Below are 18,133 nucleotides of genomic sequence, written 5' to 3' on the forward strand. Positions count from 1 at the left end.
GCGTCCCTCCGACCCTCCCCACGCTTTTCTCCGAGTCTCCGACCCCAGTCGAAACTCGAAACGCGGTGGGTTTCTCTCTCCTCCTCGATCTGCAACGGCGAACCGGCGATCGCGCCGGAGAGGAGCGGGAGATCGCGGCGGCGTGCCCCTCGCGGGCGATCCACTGGAGTCGTGCTTCTCCGCCTCCGTTCAGGACTTGTGTTTAGATCGAAAGTTTGATCCAAACTTTAGTCCTTTTCCATCATATCAACTTGTCATACACACACAACTTTTCAATCACATCATCTCCAATTTCAACCAAAATACAAACTTTGCGCTGAACTAAACATAGCCCTGATCCAGGACGAGCACCTCAACGGTGTCTGGGCTGTTTTCGGAATGGAATCGAGCAGATGAAGGTAAATTTTTGTTTTTCGCTAACTAGTATGGTGACCAGTGTAGATTGGGCAGCTTACATCATTATATTTTTTTTCTCACATGACAGCATATATGTGTTCACATTTTATTATTAAAATATATTAAATAGCATCATAATTTTAAATTATATACTAACTTGACCAAACTAATCACAATGTGTAATATTCATATTATATTATATATACGTGATAGTTATTAATTATTATTTAATTAAAATTTTAATTATTTTTAAATTATATTTTTTTGAACCCTTCTTTAAATATTCATTTTTAATAATACTAGAAAAAATATCCGTACGTTGCAACGGGTGAAGTATATTTTAATTTTATTATTGTTAAATGGTTTAGTTAAGATAAATTCATTGTGGGAGCGCAGTTAGGAGCCCGATCGTCTCAAGTTAGCATGCGAGTTTTTTTAAACAGATTTCTTATATGATTCCTTCTGTATTATCAAAAGTGAACGATCTTAAGAACCAACTCAAATACGGATATATATTTCCAAAATCAAATGAACTTAAAAACCGACTCATAGACAGATGACATACCAAAATACCGGTAAAAATATCTTTAATTTTTATAATAGTAGAGAAAAGATATAGATTAAAACCAAAACATAAAATTAAAACCGACTCAAACACGGATGACGAACCGTGGAAACATTTTCATATTTTGTAACCAACACAAACACGGATGATCGTCTCAAGTTAGCATGTGAGTTTTTTTAAACATATTTCTTATATGATTCCTTCTGTATTACTAAAAGTGAATTATCTTAAAAACCGACTCAAATACGGATATGTAGTTCCAAAAGCAAACGAACTTTAAAACCGACTCATTTATGGATGACGTACCAAAATACCGGCAAAAACATTTCAATTTTTATAATAGTAGAGATATAATATATTCCTTATTTTTAAATCCTAAATTTTGTTTATTTCTAAATTATACTCCCTCCTTCCAAAAATCTGAGACCTATTTCTTTTTCATCAAAACCAAGAAGCAATTAACTCACTCACCCTGTGGCAAAACCAATGAACATACAACCAATATGTAGTAGAATAGTTTCTTGGTTTCCGATCATCAATTTAATTTAGCACATGGAGACTACAAATAGGACTCAGATTTTTGGAGAAACCAAAGAATGAAATAGGTCTTAGATTTTTTGAAGGAGGGAGCATTCCAATATGGACTCTAAACTCTGTTCTAATAATTTTTTCTTTATTCCGAATTTATGTTATTTATAAATAAGATTTCTATATGTACTCTACCCTCTTCTTTCGATATTTCATTTTTAATTCCAAATTTTAGTTATTTTTTAAAATTGTATTACTGTATGAACTCTACGTTCTTCTTCTAATATTTCTTTTTTCTTAATTCTAAATTTCAGTTATTTCTAAATTTCTTATGTAGACTGTATACTCTTCTCCCAATTTTCTTTTTTTATTTAGAATTTTAATTCTTTCTAACTTGTATCTCTATTGAACTCTAAACTTTACTTTTAATTTTTTTATTTACAATTAATTCTAAATTCCTATACATATTCTAGACTTTTCTTTCAATATTCTTTTTTATTCTAAATTTTTATTATTTATAATTTGTATTTCTATATGGACTCTAAACTCATCTTTCAATATTCCTTTTTTTAATTCTTAATTTTATTTATTTCTAACTTATATTCATATATGGAATTATGGACTGTAGACACTTTTTTAATATTTCTTTTTTAATTTAGAATTTTTGTTATTTCAAAGTTGTATTTTTATATGGACTCTAACATCTACTTTTAGTTTTCTTATTTTTTAAAATTCCGAATTTTAATTAGCTCTAAATTGTACACCTCTACGACTCTAGTCTCCCCTTCTAATATTCCTTATTTTTTAATTCCGAATTTATACTATTTTTAAATTTAATTTCTATATGGGCACTATTTTTTTTCTTCGATTAATATAAGAGTTTCTAGATCATGAGAGTGAATGTGTAGGCTCATTTTCTATCACTTTAATAAGTTACTTATATGGACTCTAGTTTGCTCTTCAATATTTCTTATTTTTTAATTTCGAATTTGTACTATTTTTAAATTTTATTTCCATATGAACTCTATTTTTTTTTCTCCGATTAATATAAAAATTTCTACACCATGAAAGCAAACGTGGATGCTCCTTCTTCTATTAATTTAATAAGTTAATAGAAGCTTCTTTCCACTGATATTACCGATCTGTATATGATTCGAAGTCTCGAACAAATTAAGTAGTTTAGACTGAACTGGGTTCAGTGTAGATAGCGAACAGTAAATTCTTCAGATAAATGATGATGTAACAGTATGATTAATCGTTGATGTGTCAGCCCTCGGCCCCGGCCTAGATAGGTTATTGACGATGGGTAATTGGGGTCATGTGAGGCCGTCGTTAATCCACTCATCAACATCAACTTATGTCTTGTGAAAATGTCTTCATCAAAGAAAAGAACTTTTGACAGTGTCAATTTTATCACATTTTATAGTTTGCTGTCTTTCTTTTATATTTTCGGATTCTCAGTTTCAATTGCAAACACTTGCCAATATAAACCGAAAACGAAAAGGGGCAAAAAAAAAAAAAGAAGCATGGGGCATCCTTTTAACTAGACCATTTGATTGCGTACAACATCCAACAATCCTTGCAAATCCAAGCCTAACTTTTCATCACACTATTTTGCATTCCTGTATTATCTTACACCCACCCACTGTCACCATCAAGAAGAAAGCTAAAAAATGACAACACCAAAAACTAAACCCAATCAAATGTGGCATTCTGCCACACCCTCACCAGCATATGTACATGCATGACCTTTTTCTCCTACTCTGTTCCCCACCTCTATTCCTATGCTCCCCTCTCCTTGTTGTAGCTCGCCGTCCTCCGGTGTCGTCGCAGCGCACCGGTGTACCCTCCTCCGATGACACCATCACGGTCATGCAGCACAATGCCAGCGTGAATCGCCGAGTCTGGGTACTTCTGTCGATGCCTGTCCTGATGGTTTTGGTGAGTGTTTTTCTTCTCCTCAACCTCAACCTTCATGTCCACCTTCATGTTAACCACCTTCTCGTCCTCCACAATGACAGTGAAGACAAATGGGCCAACTGGGAAGAAGTCATCCATGCCAAGCACAGGCTCCAGGGCTTTGACAACCTCCCTCATTGTGGGCCTGGACTTAGGGTTCTCACTCAGACACTTGTACGCCACCAATGCCGCCACCTCAGCACCCTGGCACGAGTACTGGCACTCGAGAGCAGGGTCCATAACCTTGTACAATTTATCGGCCCACTTGAGGTATGGTCTAGCCCAATCCACCAGGCTTTGTTCTCTCGGGCGTCGAGAGCGGTCCACTGACTTTCGCCCCGAGAGAAGTTCCAACAATACCACTCCAAAACTATACACATCGCTCTTAGCTGTTAAATGCCCCGTCATGATGTACTCAGGAGCTGCATATCCATGTGTTCCCATGACACGTGTCGTTACGTGCGTAGCGTCACCCTGGGGCCCATCCTTAGCTAGGCCAAAGTCGGACAGCTTGGTATTGTAATCCTGAAAACACACAAGTTGAGATTTAGTAATGTGAATGGAAGTGGGATATCAAGATATCACTTGCAAAGCTATTCATGTATTAATAATCCGTGGGCTACTTGGGTGAGGTGGATAATGACGGCTAGATATTTTTGATTAGGTGAATGATGTGAGGGCAGGATTGCTAGGATTTCTGAAGTTTGGCATGCATCTTCCAAAGTTCTAATCAGCCAAGTCAAGGCTTTTGCCCATAACGAACTGGGCCACTGCAAGCATAGTTCAGAAACGTGTGGCGCAGCTGGATATTTTTGCACGGTCATTGGAATGATTCAATTGGTCAAAAAGTTTAAATTCTCGATCAAAAAATGAAGTCATTTTTTGCGAAGGTTGTTTGTGGCAGCCTTGAATTTGGGCCCCAAACATTTACTAATTTCGCATTCATCCAGAAGTGACGTGTGCTGCCTGACTGACCCCATTTGTTGGTAACTGAACTTACTGTTCCCAAATGAAAGGGACATTTCAGAAACCGTGTCATTTCTTGACAATGTGGTGTTTGAACTTTGAACTGTAAGTTCTAATCTACCATTGGAATAAATGAATAACAATTACACTACATTGGAACTGAATTGTAGGGTGGCTCACCAGGTCAAGTAAGATGTTGGATGCCTTGAAATCGCGGTAGATCACCGGCGGATCGGCATCATGGAGGAATGCGAGGCCTTTCGCCGCGCCGAGGGCAATCTTCATCCTTGTCATCCATGGAAGAGAACCATTGACAGCTGCAGGAGATAAATATGTTTCAAGTCAGTTTCCTCCTCCACATTGTTCAACAAGCTGTTTTTTTTTTGACAAAATGTGACCACCTAATAAAAACACATGAGTTTTTTTTTTTGAAAAGAAACATGAGTTTTTATATTTGTTGAGTCATATAACAGCTCACCTAGAGACCTTGACTTTGAGAAAAGGGAGAAAAAAGGGAGGAACTAAAGGCAGGGAGACAGGAACAGCTCATCGTAAGTGGACGACCATATGTCACCCATACGTGCTCAAATTTCTAAGTTGCGTACTCCCTCTTTCTTTATTTACGAAAAGATGTGGAATTGGGTACTCCTTTTTTAACTTTTTGGTCTCAAAAAACTACTGTACTCTCAAATTCGACCAAATCAACCTGATTCAAGTTGAAAGACAAGGACTCACTTTTGAAGAGATGCTTCTCCAAGCTCTCGCCGCTCATGTACTCGTACACCAGCATCCGATGCTCGGCTTCATAGCAGTAACCAATCAATTTCACCAGGTTCTTGTGCCTCAGCTGCCCAAGGAAGAACACCTCGGCCTACATGAACAAACCCAAATCCGCAATTCAATTAGGTGGATTCAATTAGCTGAATTGTGTTCGATTATCATCTGATCGATCGAGCTGGTGCATTGCCAAGAACGCTCTGTTTCGCACTCACCAGCCACTCCTTGTGGCCCTGCGTGCCGCAGTCCAGGTCGAGGTACTTGACGGCGACGTCCTGCGCGGCGAGGCCCGGGCGGAGGCCGTCGTCGACGGCGCCCTTGTAGACGGGGCCGAACCCGCCGCAGCCGAGGTAGTTGGCGCGGGAGAAGCTGCCCGTCGCGGCGCGGAGCTCGGCGTAGGTGAAGGCGTACAGGTTCGAGCCGGACAGCGTCAGCGACAGGTCCTCCGGCGACAGCGTCCCCGACGAGCTGAGGCTCGTGAACGACATCCTCGACGACGACCTCGGGCTGTCCCCCCTGCGCGCGATCCTCCGCCGCCTCGGCGCCGAGTCGTCGTCGTCGTGGACGGCAGCGCCGCCGCCGCAGCACATGAAGGACCTCCAAGATTGCGCGGCCATGGCAATTGAACCAAAGAAAATTTCAAAACAACCCGAGAGAGATCAGAACCAAGAAATGTGGCTAGGATCCGGGAAGAGCAGCTCGAGCTAGCAGAGGAGCTGAGAGATGGAGATGCCGGAGAGGGAAGAGGAGGAGGTGAGCCTTGAGGAGGGAAAGCTGGAGAGGCAGGGCCCTTTTATAAGTGTGGGCGACGCCATGGCTGCCGCACGGGCGGATTGCGGTTCGCGGCAAAAACCGCGGGTTGATGTGATAGCCGCAAACAGGGGAAGTAGGGGGGACATGGAACAAGACAATACTGGTCTATTAGACTAGTACGATAGAGGGTTGTTGGTGGGGTGGCAATCCTCAAACCAGGGTTGTTTGTTTACATTTCTGATCAAATTGACCCAAATTTTTAAAACTATGGAATTAGGACTGTGAGGGGCTTATCCGAACTTGAATGAATCTATCCACTATTATACTATTACGTTATTACTTGTTGAACCTAGTTTTTTCTTTATTTGTATGTGGAATCAATATTTATTGTAACTTGTCTACACATACTTCAAAACAATAGTTGAGAGCAAGAAGAAGAAAGAGAAAATATTGGTACTTCACTTAATATAAAAATATATAAATATTTGATAGTTAGTTGAGCCGCTCCATAAAAACCGCCGCGCCGTGATATCTTATCAGCGGTCGCGCGTAGTATGTGTTGTGGATTTGTTCGATGAGTGGCTGGTAGTCGGTAGGAGAAATATTATGGTTAAAACGAGCCCTTCTATGTGAATGGACTGATGACAGTTGATGATGAATGGCACCGATAATAACTTAAATATTAAAAAGGATTGTTCTTATTTTGTTACAGGTGGTTTTCACGACGACATCAGCCGTGGATTTGATCTCTCCTTAGTAAAGGCACCTTTATTTGGTTATTCAAGTAGCTTTATGGTTAACCATCCATACGTCCTACGAGACTCCAACTTTTGGTGCTTGCTGCTTGGTGTGCACAACCGCATATGATACTCTCCAACTTGACTTTGTGGATACTAACCGAGGTGGCTTATAAGTTAAAACGAGAGAGGTGGGGCCCCATCCAACAAGACGATGACACGTGGCGATGTAGTGTTAACATCACAATAATCTCACAAGCAATCTCAGTCATCCACGCCCTTCAGTTGCAAAATGGTCCAAGGCTAATCCCTAGGTGAATTTAGGAGGCTAATTAGATTACTAGAAGCTAGGACAAGTACTACTAATAGCTCTAGTTTGGGTGTAAAAAAAAAGAAGCTCTAGTTTGCTGCTTAATACTAGTTGCAGCGCAGAGGAATTTGATTCCAGCAGATCTTTGGCTCCTTTCCCATGGGCTTCAGCCAAAACTATCAAGTACAGAAGAGTTGCATTTGCAAGTACAGAAGTATATCGTCCACGTGCAGTATACTATCAGTCAATCTGTGACTCTGTGTCGTCTGCTTGCTACTTGCTACTAGAACCTGATGCTTCTGCTTTGGTTGCTTCCAGGATCTTTCTAATTTTATATCCTTCTCTGAACGAAAGGGACTGAAAATTGTTCGTCTGTTCTGTTCCCAAAGACATTGCATCTGAGTGCCCAATACCGTATCTGAACTACCCCACAAACAAATTCTCTGATGAATTATAGGCCAAAGGGAGGAGAACATGCTGTCGATTGCTACAGAGACAATTGAATTATGGGGCCATCCCAAACAGTCTGTGTTTAGGTGTCGGAGCTGTCTTGTCCGTCCATTTGATCAATTCAATTTTCTCCAAAGATCTTCAGGCGGTTGCATACTTACACGTTTGTAAATGAAGCGTGCACATCGGACCAGATTATTCTAATCGGTGCTATCCTCTTCCTGATACAGAGGATTATTTAGTTTATTCCTGAAACTTCTTGGGGAAAACTGAAGGAAACGGGACAGAAACCACAAGGTTTTTCTTGCCCAAGTGATGAAAGAAACGTCCTGACGTGGAATTCAGTCTCTTGGTTGCACAACTCATCTGGTGTCCTAATTAAAATAGAAATGATTATCACCATGAGGTTGAGATCACGCCCTGAAGGATTGGATTGTACGTTGTTCGTGTCATTTACTCATTTCTGTGTATATATCCACTTCTAGATGCTTCTTCTACTTCCCTCATATATAACGTGTAAATACATATATTTCTTTTTTTTCCAAAAAGTTAACCCTTCATATATAGTGCAATTAATGGGAATTTTACGTTTGGTTGGTGACATGTTTTGCCTTTTTTTTTTTTGTCTTCCTGCAACAGTAAAGCATACCATGCTTGGTTACACTCCAAAAGATTATGGTAAACGTTAGCCACGATCATCACGCACGCTGGACTTTGCACTGTACAGTTTCGTCATGCATGGGACCAGATTTGTTGATGGATTTGTACGTCAACCTTTGCACTCTCACCAACAATGGATATGACGGATAGATGGATGCACCGGCCAAACGGAAGAAACACAAATGCTGACGCCTGACAAAGGATCCAGGAAACGGCAGATCACAATAATTCAGAGGGATTCAACTCTTCCCAAAGAAGCAAGAGCTCGCCACGTACGTACCCACGCCCACCTGTAACGCGCCCCCCTCCAGCCACCGCGGTTCACCGAATCCCTCAAGCGGCCGACGGCGTCGTCGGCGTCGCATCGCACGAGCAACGCAGCGACACCGGCCGCCGACGAGGATCGGGTCAACCATCCGGAAAAGAAAACGAAACCACACATGTCGCGGTGCGGGACAACGTTGTACTACGTACTAACGCGGTCGTCGGTTCGGGCGTCGCTGCCACTGCCGCGGCGACGTGGCCGCGGACGCGCGATCGAGTTTGAGGCGAGCGAGTGGAGACACGTGTGGTGGGCGGGGCGCTGTGGGCGCCGGCGTAAAAGGGCAGGCAAAAAAAAGCCGCAGCCGCATCAACACCGGCGCGTACGTACGTGCGCGCGCGCGTGCGCTGCGGCAGCAGCGGCAACAGGTGTGAGAGCGTGAGACCTCGACGCGGTTCACAATCGCTCTTGCGATATCTCGGTGGATGCGTCATCCGCTCGCGGCGCGCGCGCCGAACGGGGGCGCGTCACGTGGAACGGTGGAAGCGGCCGGGGTCTCGCTGTTGGGCGACGTGGCCTCCGGGGCGCCGTCCGGCCCGCCGTCCGAGCGATGTCGTCGTCGCTGTCGGGTCGGGCGGTCGGGCCGGGGGTGTGGTCGTGCGGTGCAGCTAGCGAACGTGCATGAGGGCGCGCGCACAAACACAAAAAGCGCGCAGATTTTGCGCGTGGGTCAGTTGGGCTCTAGGGCGAGTGCCACAGAGGCTTTTAAATTTGGGAGGAATTTCCTTGAGAAATTTTGAAATTTGAACAGATCTCCGCTAAATTCACAACAAAATCTGAAAGTTTTATTACCAGGATCCACCGCTAGGCCCCATTTAAGATAACTGAAATTGATGAATACGCTTATTTTTATAGCTATTTGAAACTATAAACAGATGAATTAACTAGTAATATGTTGAACAGTTGCTTTAGAAAAAATATTTTATAAAACGTATTATTTAGGAGCTTGGGAAGTGTGAAAAAGAATCTAACATCTAGAATCACTGTTCAGTTGTTCATGGACCTTAAATCCAATATTTTTTTTATTTACAATATCTCGTTTTGGAATTTTTCAAAACAGGGTTGTAAATTAATAGTTCTCTAGATAAAGATATGGCTCGCCAGGTGGATGCATCAGGGACGAGGCACCTGGACGTGCAGGGTGTGGTTGATGATAGGCGATGACCGACACGGTTGCTCAGTATAAATTTCATTTTCTTTCCTTCTTTCCATTTGCTCGGACTTTTTATGCACGCATGATTTTCAGCGACTATCCGAGAGTCGATCAACTCCTTCACGAAATCATCATCAGTTAATTAATTTTTCCGGAAGAACATCATTAGTGAATAATTAATTAGCAACGTGTTTTTCTCCACCCATGGTAGTCTATTTCTGACGTTGGGTGGTGCACCGAGATCAAAGTCATCAACCAATGCGGTGGACAAACTTGCAGCTACCTCTGTACCGCGATATGTACTTCATGTCTGCCTCGCCGATCCTCCAAGTTGCCGATCAGTCCATTACTTATTCAGATCTCACACTGCGATTAACATCATCGCTTATATCAACCTAGTCGCCGTCGTCCTTACTAATTTCTGTCAATTCTTCAAGATAATCGCCCAAAAATATCCCCAAAATCCATACCTATGTACAGTAGTTAACAGTATATCCTAACCCAAATATCTTGGACATCCTTTTCGATCTCGTTCATTTATTAGGGTTTATTGGCCATGCCTTGCGTTAGGTAATCGATCGATTTCCTCGCAAATCATCATCAATCTTATTATCCTCTATACTCAACTTATTCCCAATCTGAGATACGTGCATCAGGAGAACTTCCAAGAGTGGTAATATTCTCAGCACAGTTCACGTAGTATGTACGTGACATCCAATTTTCAGAAGAGTCTTCAGAAGAGAAGCCGATCGATGCATATGCTCCTCTCATCTGCAGATTAATCTTACGTGTAAGTACAAATCGTCGTACGACGTCTGGATAACGTCTTTGTCGCGTCAGATTGGGTACTGAAATATCTGTATCTGTGGAGACCAAAAAATCGCCGTGGAGAAAGAAATCTCTTTCATGGCGTGAAATTTAAGGCTTTGAGTAGTGGATCATTAAGACATACTGGTAGTGATAATTAAAAGAGAGTACTGTATATGTGCAGACTTCGTTGAGTTTTTCTTGGAGAGGGTAAATCACATCAGAAGTTTACGAAAGGATGGCATCACCAGTTCATCATCTTGAAAATGATTTTACGAGTAATTAGGAGGAATTAACGCAGGAGAAATGGTACGGAGACTTGGAATATATCATGCATGATGCATATGCATTCACCATCTTGACCAGCCGCATTCTAACTTGCCTGCATACGTAAGATAGATGTAACAGAGGCTCAAGGAGTGAGAGGCTTAAGAAATTAATTATTAGGCCGTCTACTTCTTCTAGAGATCAATTAATGTTCTTTTTTCCCATACTGCATATGGAGTATTACTGATGTAGTATTTCGTTGTTGTTAACAACTACTGGATGTATGGATTCATTATGTATGCATTGCGTTGCTACCTTGTAGGCTGATAAGTTGACAAAAAAAAATTAGCCTATTTGATTGATGGGGAGTTGACTAAAAACATTCCCAGGAACACATCAAATCCATAAAACTAATCAACCTGAGGTGCTTCAGCTGATATTGATATCAGGATGAACTGTGTTTCTGAAGATGTGTGGATAAAAAGGACTGGATATATTCCTGTCGCCCACGTACTCTCGCCCTGTTTCGAGTTGAGGCGGTTTTGATTTGATTCTTTCTTATCTAGCTAGTACAATATGTTTTATATATCTAGGGGTTCGCTAGTACATACATGCATGCAGCATACGCTTTTCTGATTGGTAGTTTATTAAGTTTTAGCACCAATATATATGCATCATTGTCAACCGACCATCAGCTGCTAGATACCTCATAAAATAGACAGATATTTTTCCTGCCAACTCTGGTGACGTGTACATGTTGACTGGCCCGCCAAATGGCTTCTTACGATGGAAAAAAGAAGAAATAAAATATTATCTTTCAGACTTTTATGTTCATCAAAGTGTGCACTACTACTCTTGCAACTGTGCTGGTGAAATCACCCACACGTATGTATGCACATCACATAGTTCCTCTATTGTCAAAATATTTGTCACCGGATACTGTTATCTTCAAACTTTAACCGCCTTTTTTTTAAAAAAATTGTATAAAATAATTAAAAGTTAAAAGTATATCATATTAACAAGGAGTGTTACATCTTAAAATATAGTCATGAAACAATCGCACATCATGATCTATTCATTTTAAAAACACGTCATGATCTATTCATTCAAAAGAATTATGGTTAAAGTTAAAACTGTACTGATCAATAGTGACAGTTATTTATAACTGTGGAGGGACTATATATATGTTTCTTGTGTGTGACGGACACACATATATATGTTTCTTCTGTGATGAACACACATACAGTAGCATAGCCAGTCTCCTTGCTCGGAACGAAACGAGCTAATTAATCGCGTTGCTTTCTCGTAATAATTTAGCACGTTTGGCACTGTGGTGACACGACACGAGGTCCATAGCAAAAAAGCAAGATGATCAAGGGGGGATCAACCATTCGACCAGATGCTACATCATGCTTTCATGAGCTGGGCAATCCCTCTTTAATCACCCAGCTCGCCGTTCTTAATGGAGTCAGCTATCCAGACTGCTTCTTCTCCAGTCGAGATAACTTTTTAGGGCATGCAGAACCACAGAAATGCGAAATCAGTGCGCAAAAAAGATGTCAACTTGGCCACAGTATATGGTCCCTCTATCTTTTTTCGCACCTTTCTAATTAATCAGAGACTAAACAGCTTACCCAAGTGGTGATGCTGCTTAATTTGTTATATACGATTTATCACGTGCTCATGATGCAACCGTACTTGTTATGGTTAATTAACCCTGAAACCAGCTTGATTAGCCTCACGATATTTACGAGCATTGCCGTGCGTGTAGTTGGGCGACCAGATGATATACAAATAAAAAAGAATATCCGATGCAAGAGCCATTTTTTTTTAGTCAGCTCAGAACACGCGACTTGTGCAAAAGTTTCATAGTCCACAACGAAAACCACAGCAGATCGCCGGCCTGTGGTGAACGAACTGACCAAGTTGCAGCTGCAGGTAGATGGATAGGTGTCTCTCCCTGCGCCCAAATTGACAAAAGAAAAGAATATATACGAGATCGTCTCTGTCCTTGCAGCAGTTTTCCGGCTCGATTTGCACGCGCCGCTGGTTGCGATCGGGGGCGTGACAGCATGCTGAGTTTACTCCCAGGTCAGCCGTCTTTGCTTGATCGCGTCTGTTGCTTTTAGCGGATTAGTGGAGCCGGAAGCATATGAACTAGCTAGTTGTGCAAATGGAGCGTGCAAGTCAGAGCTAGTGATTAGGAGCTCATAACTCATTGACGAATTCAGTCGTCGAGCGCCCGGCCTCCTGCAAATTTGTCAATTTTTAAACGTTCTCACTGTCAATCGATTCAATTTCCTCCTGTGCCTCGTGCTGATTTTTTTTTCAATTAAATGTTGTCACTGTTGATTCATTTCCTCTTCTTCCAAATGATCTGAGCTGTACTGCTGTGCCTAGTGGTTACAGTGACCTGAGTAGCACCCTAAGATCCCGAGTTCAAATCTCTATAGGAGCGAATTTCAGATTTAATTATTTGAGGGCTAAGTAGTCCTGAGTTTAAATCTTCATATGAACGAATTTCAGATTGGGTTATTTGAGATCTAAGTTATCTGTTTGCTAGAAAAAATGATCTGATCAGCAGGAAACCACTGTGCTGTACTGCTGTGACTGGTAAATTTCACGAGTGACGGATCATTTGGCAAAAACTGAAACCAACTGATGAAGGATTACGCGAGTTCTGAAGATAGAATGACGCCAATGATCGATCGCGCCGCCATACAAGGAGAACACGAAACTGATGACCTTCACAAAACGCATACTTTAGCAACCTATGGACTGGACTTTCACGGTCAATCTTTGTCCGGTCTGAACTCTGAAGCAGCAGTATTAGGTTAGGTGAGACGAAAACGACGGAAACCTCTGCGTCTCACACGCCGTAAAAACTCAAACGGATACGTGGATCGTGAAAGGGATTGGTAAGGTTTTCGATTAATCTTACCATACCAAGCATGGACGGCGGATTCAGTCATTCAGAGATTGGATGCAATTCTTTTGCTTCTGAATTTTATTATTAATTTTTTTGGACGCCTTCACCTGCAAATAGAAGAAGTTCAGACTTCAGAGCATGGGGAGAAAAATGTTCTTGCACATGGGAAATGAGATAGTTATGCGTTGAGCTTTAAATTTATGACTGATGGGCGAGTTTTTTCTTGCGATTAATGAAATCATTAAGCTCAATTTGGAGAATGTGACACGCTTGCTTACATGATGCTTATGGATGAACGGAAGAAACGAGTGACCGACAGTTAACACACGCACGGACACGGGCGTATCTGAACCACAAGGTAAGCATGGCCTGCAGTGACTAAACTGACAGCGTAACCTATCTGCAAGGACATGGACCGCAAGTACGGTACACGATCCAGCACAGGGGGTTGACTTACAGGATCGCGAGTTCGCAACCGATGGTTGCGATGCATCAAACGGGCCTGGGCCATACAGGTCGCAACAGTAGTTGGGCCGAAATTCACTGGCCCACATAGGCTTCCTCGCTAGCCCGCTCTGCTCGGCCGATGGCTACGGCCCTGTCGCCTTCGTTCGGTATAATAGGTGGGCCGCAGCACAAGGAACTGAGAGAGGATTTCCGTTCTTTTGTGGGCCCAATCCTGCAGTTAGTCTTACATGGGCCGTGAATTGGGATGTGGGTAGGCTAGGCCGACCAACCGACCCAGCCGACAAAGTATGGGGCAAAAGCCCAAAGCTGCATGGGTTAACCTACAAAATTTAGGGTTAATTCGATCATGCCATAAATATGTCATTTCAGATAAATGATATTATAATTCATCATTCGTAGCTGTAGCAATAATATTTTACAAAATTAGAAGAATGATGAATTAGCTAGTAGGGCTAATGTCATGCAGGTTTACTGGAGAAAGTAAAATAGTGTTCTCTATTGATATCTGACATTTTCTTGATGTACCAGTACCAACCGAGATGGAATCTCCTACATTTGTCGACACACGTGAATACATATTCTAAGAAGGTTTGCTATTGCAAATCAAATCAAATCCGGTAGCTGTGATCAATGTCATAAGGCATTAGCCTGCCCACATCTCGTGCGTAAGCACACAACATTATCTTTTTTTTTTTGGTCCCGCATGTGATACTTTAGGTGTTTTTCCTTCTCAAGAAAACACACATTGAATTTTCTTTTCTGGCAAATAAATAATAGGCTGATTTTTTTTTCGGGGAATAATAGGTTGATGTTGACACTTGACACTCCGAAGGCAACAATATTTTGCCTTGAAAGTCTCTCTCCGTTTCGCTGTCTATTTGTTATTGCAGCCATCGTCTCCAGATGCTGAGTGATGGTGTGCTGCCAGTTGCTACACGATAAATATCTCTGTGCTGATGAATCCATTTTATTATTTGAGTTATGCCAACTAACTTATTCAAAACTTAAGCTGATCAATTCATTTGTTCCAGCGTCTTTGTAAGTAACTTATCTAAACATATAGCTAGAAATTTCCTATCTTTTCAAACGGAGGCAGTATATAAGTAAAGATCTCTTGAGGCACTTGTCATGTGAATATTCACCGAAAGAATCTGAATCTCTCGTCCTGTCCTCTCAAGAAGGAAACAGCTGCAGGGGCAGACTTCTCAAGAAGGATACAGGAGGGACGGACACACCTATTGATTGGGTAGCGTGGGTTTGCCAGTCCGGCTACAATCAGTGCCACTTCACATACCTAGATTAACACATTAGTCATCATCCCACTATCAAACCATCCGATACATCAAGTATTTCAATTAGGGATAAAATTATTTATGAAATTCACGACCGAATGAGTATTAAGGTACCATTTTGATCCTTTCTGATTCAGGCCTTATATAAAATTTGATTTTATTTTTATTTATTTTAGTACCATATTAAAGTCTAAATTAAATAGCTAATTGGTAAATACACATTAAAAAAGTCTACTTTACTCACTCAAACTATTTTAACAGAGCACTTAACCCCTTAAATAATTTTTAGCTCATTTTACACCTCTGAACTATTGAAGGCGGTTCACCTTACTCCCTAACAATATTTCTCATTTTCTCTCTCTATATATAACCCGTATATAAACTAAATTTGGTAGGATTGGTAGATCTATTATAACCTACCTCTTTAATATTTTGTTAAGAATTTTGAAAATATTCTGACACTTTGATAATGGTGTCATTTATGACTTAAAAAAATTATACTTAATGTTGGCGGATGGCATGAGGCCCTTCGACCAAATCTGCTGAAACCCATGGCGAAGGCTATGGAGCAAGAACGGCGCGAGGCGAAGAGTCGTACGAGTGCCTTGCCAGGCCAGAGGCGTCTCAGGCGAAGGGTGCAAGGCGAAGACTATCTGCCGAAGGAAGACGACTTCGACTTGGCAAGTTCGCCTCCGCGAGGGCCGAAGAAGCCTTTCCGGCCCATCAAGCCTAGGGGCAATAGGGCAGGTGATCGCCAGACGGCCCATCAGGGGCCCATGAGCCCCTATATCATCATGTACCCCTGTAAATGTCCCTTTCGTAAGGGTAATCATGTAAATTCCCCTGTATAACCTAAACCCTAGTAGTAAGAACCTGTAATAGGGCTATAAATAGCCCCCTAGGGCCATGTAACGGGGGGATCCCGAGTGAAATTCAAAATTTAATACACTTCGTTTTTTCAACCACTGTTGAGTAACCACGTCTTTCGACGTATGCGGTTGTCGTTTCGACAACACTTAACATACAAGTAGTATAAAGAGAAACCAAGAAGAGAAATACTATTAAGCATTAAAGAAAACCATTTTTTAATAGTTTAGGGGGGGAGTAAAATGAGAACAAAATATTTCAGGGGTTTAGTTATCCAACGAAATACTCCGGGAGAATAAAATGGACATTCTAGATATAAAAATTTTGTAAATCATATTTAAATTAATAATGTTGGGTTCTACCATTTTCATACCTGATTCCTGACAAGAGGCCTCCATCGCCGTCTCATCTTTATGACTATACTCATTGCCTCGTCTATGTGACTCTGGCATTTGTTCAACTGTTAAATCTTCGTTGTTAACTTGCTTGATGTTCGTGCCATTCTCCATTGTGCCGGTGCCATGAGCCGGTGACTATGGTTTATGTGTGTTGCACCATCATCCAACTAGGGCTATCCAGATTAGCCTCTTACTAGATGCCACCCCATCTATATTTTAAAATTACATCTATCACTGGGTTACAGTGAGTTTTGAGGTATGCACCGTCCAGTACTAAAGACACGGCCATGCTTACAGCCATATTGTTTCGCTTATGTTTATGCTTATTCCTACGGCTTATTAGCAACTAACAAATAATTTATCGGTAAAATTTTTATATACATGTTCTTAGAGATTCGAAAGCAAATGCTATAAAATAAACTACGATGAAAAAACCCATAAAATGAACTCTAAAATTAAATTTTTAGCTTATCAGCATATATAGAAGCGAAACAATGAGGTTGTTTTCGTGAACGCGTAAAAGGATTGCACGTCAATATATTAGAAGAAAAGAGTTTTAGTTACACAATGCAATCAGCCAGACCGACTTATGCTAGCGGAAGGAAGAAAAATCAAAATAAAAAAGCTGAAGCTTAGAAAACTACGGCGGCTAAACACAAACTCTAAACAACGGAAAGGGAAACAATGAGGTTGTTGATGTCTTCATACAGATTAATTAGTGCACTGCTGTTCATGATAGCTAGTACTTGCACAGTTTTACTGCTAGGTAGCAATGTTTCAACATACTCTATCTCGTAAATCAAACGCAAAGACGTTCAAAAAAAAAAGGAAACAGAAATTTACTATACTACAATTCTCCTACTACATATATCCACGTCCACTAGAAAACATGAGCCCACTTAAGATTTTTTGGCTAGGTAACTCAGACCTTTTTTAATTTTGCTAATTAATTTGTTCTGAAGAACGGTGACACTTTTGCCTCTGTTCTGAAGAACGGCCACAACGAAATCATATATACCGTCACCTACAAACAAAAGTGATCCGCATGCTTTCAAAAACTCTTGAGAAAAAGACCAAACGGCTATGCAGCCGATCCAATGAACCGTTAGTCTGCATGAATTCAGGGTCCATACTGTCCACATATGCACACAGACAAAGGCATATACACCGTCCATCCTAAAATAAGTTTATTTATAGATTTTTGTGTTCGACATCTAACCGTTCATCTTATTAAATCTTTTTCATGATTAATATTTTTGTTGTTATTAGATAATAAAACATAAATAATACTTTACGCTGATTTTTTTATATTTTTTTAAATAAAGTGGACAGTCAAATATCGAAGAAACCATAAATAAATTTATTTTGGGATGGAGCTGCAATCTTGGACACTTGCAGATCGAAGTGAAGTGCCCGAGACGGATCTCCATGACTCCATGCATACTGCTGTCGTATCGGGGACTGCCAGCCATTCTTCTTCTTCCAACCGCATCTGCATCTCATCTGCTCAGCCAATCACGACGCGATGG

General features: G+C 41.2%; 1 protein-coding gene across 1 annotated transcript; it reads right to left on the reverse strand.

Moving 5' to 3' along the window:
* Window positions 1–3,023: 3,023 nt before the first annotated feature.
* LOC4347179 (serine/threonine-protein kinase RIPK) lies at window positions 3,024–6,152 on the reverse strand. The gene is made up of 4 exons (XM_015795748.3): window positions 5,407–6,152; window positions 5,150–5,285; window positions 4,595–4,731; window positions 3,024–3,973 (listed from the first exon to the last, which is right to left on the reverse strand). Exons 1-4 carry the CDS (start codon window positions 5,806–5,808, stop codon window positions 3,272–3,274), a joined length of 1,377 nt encoding a protein of 458 aa, XP_015651234.1. The 5' UTR covers window positions 5,809–6,152; the 3' UTR covers window positions 3,024–3,271.
* Window positions 6,153–18,133: the final 11,981 nt, after the last annotated feature.

The sequence above is a fragment of the Oryza sativa genome, chromosome 9, assembly GCF_034140825.1.
Source record: "Oryza sativa Japonica Group chromosome 9, ASM3414082v1".
NCBI classification, from domain to species: domain Eukaryota; kingdom Viridiplantae; phylum Streptophyta; class Magnoliopsida; order Poales; family Poaceae; genus Oryza; species Oryza sativa.

Excerpts from the sequence above, each read along its gene's own strand:
- LOC4347179 (XM_015795748.3), bottom strand. The coding sequence starts at position 5,808 with ATGGCCGCGCAATCTTGGAGGTCCTTCATGTGCTGCGGCGGCGGCGCT. Across the intron at positions 5,286-5,406 it reads AGGGCCACAAGGAGTGGCTG|GCCGAGGTGTTCTTCCTTGG; the intron begins GTGAGTGCGAAA and ends TTGTTCATGTAG. Across the intron at positions 3,974-4,594 it reads CCAACATCTTACTTGACCTG|GATTACAATACCAAGCTGTC; the intron begins GTGAGCCACCCT and ends GTGTGTTTTCAG.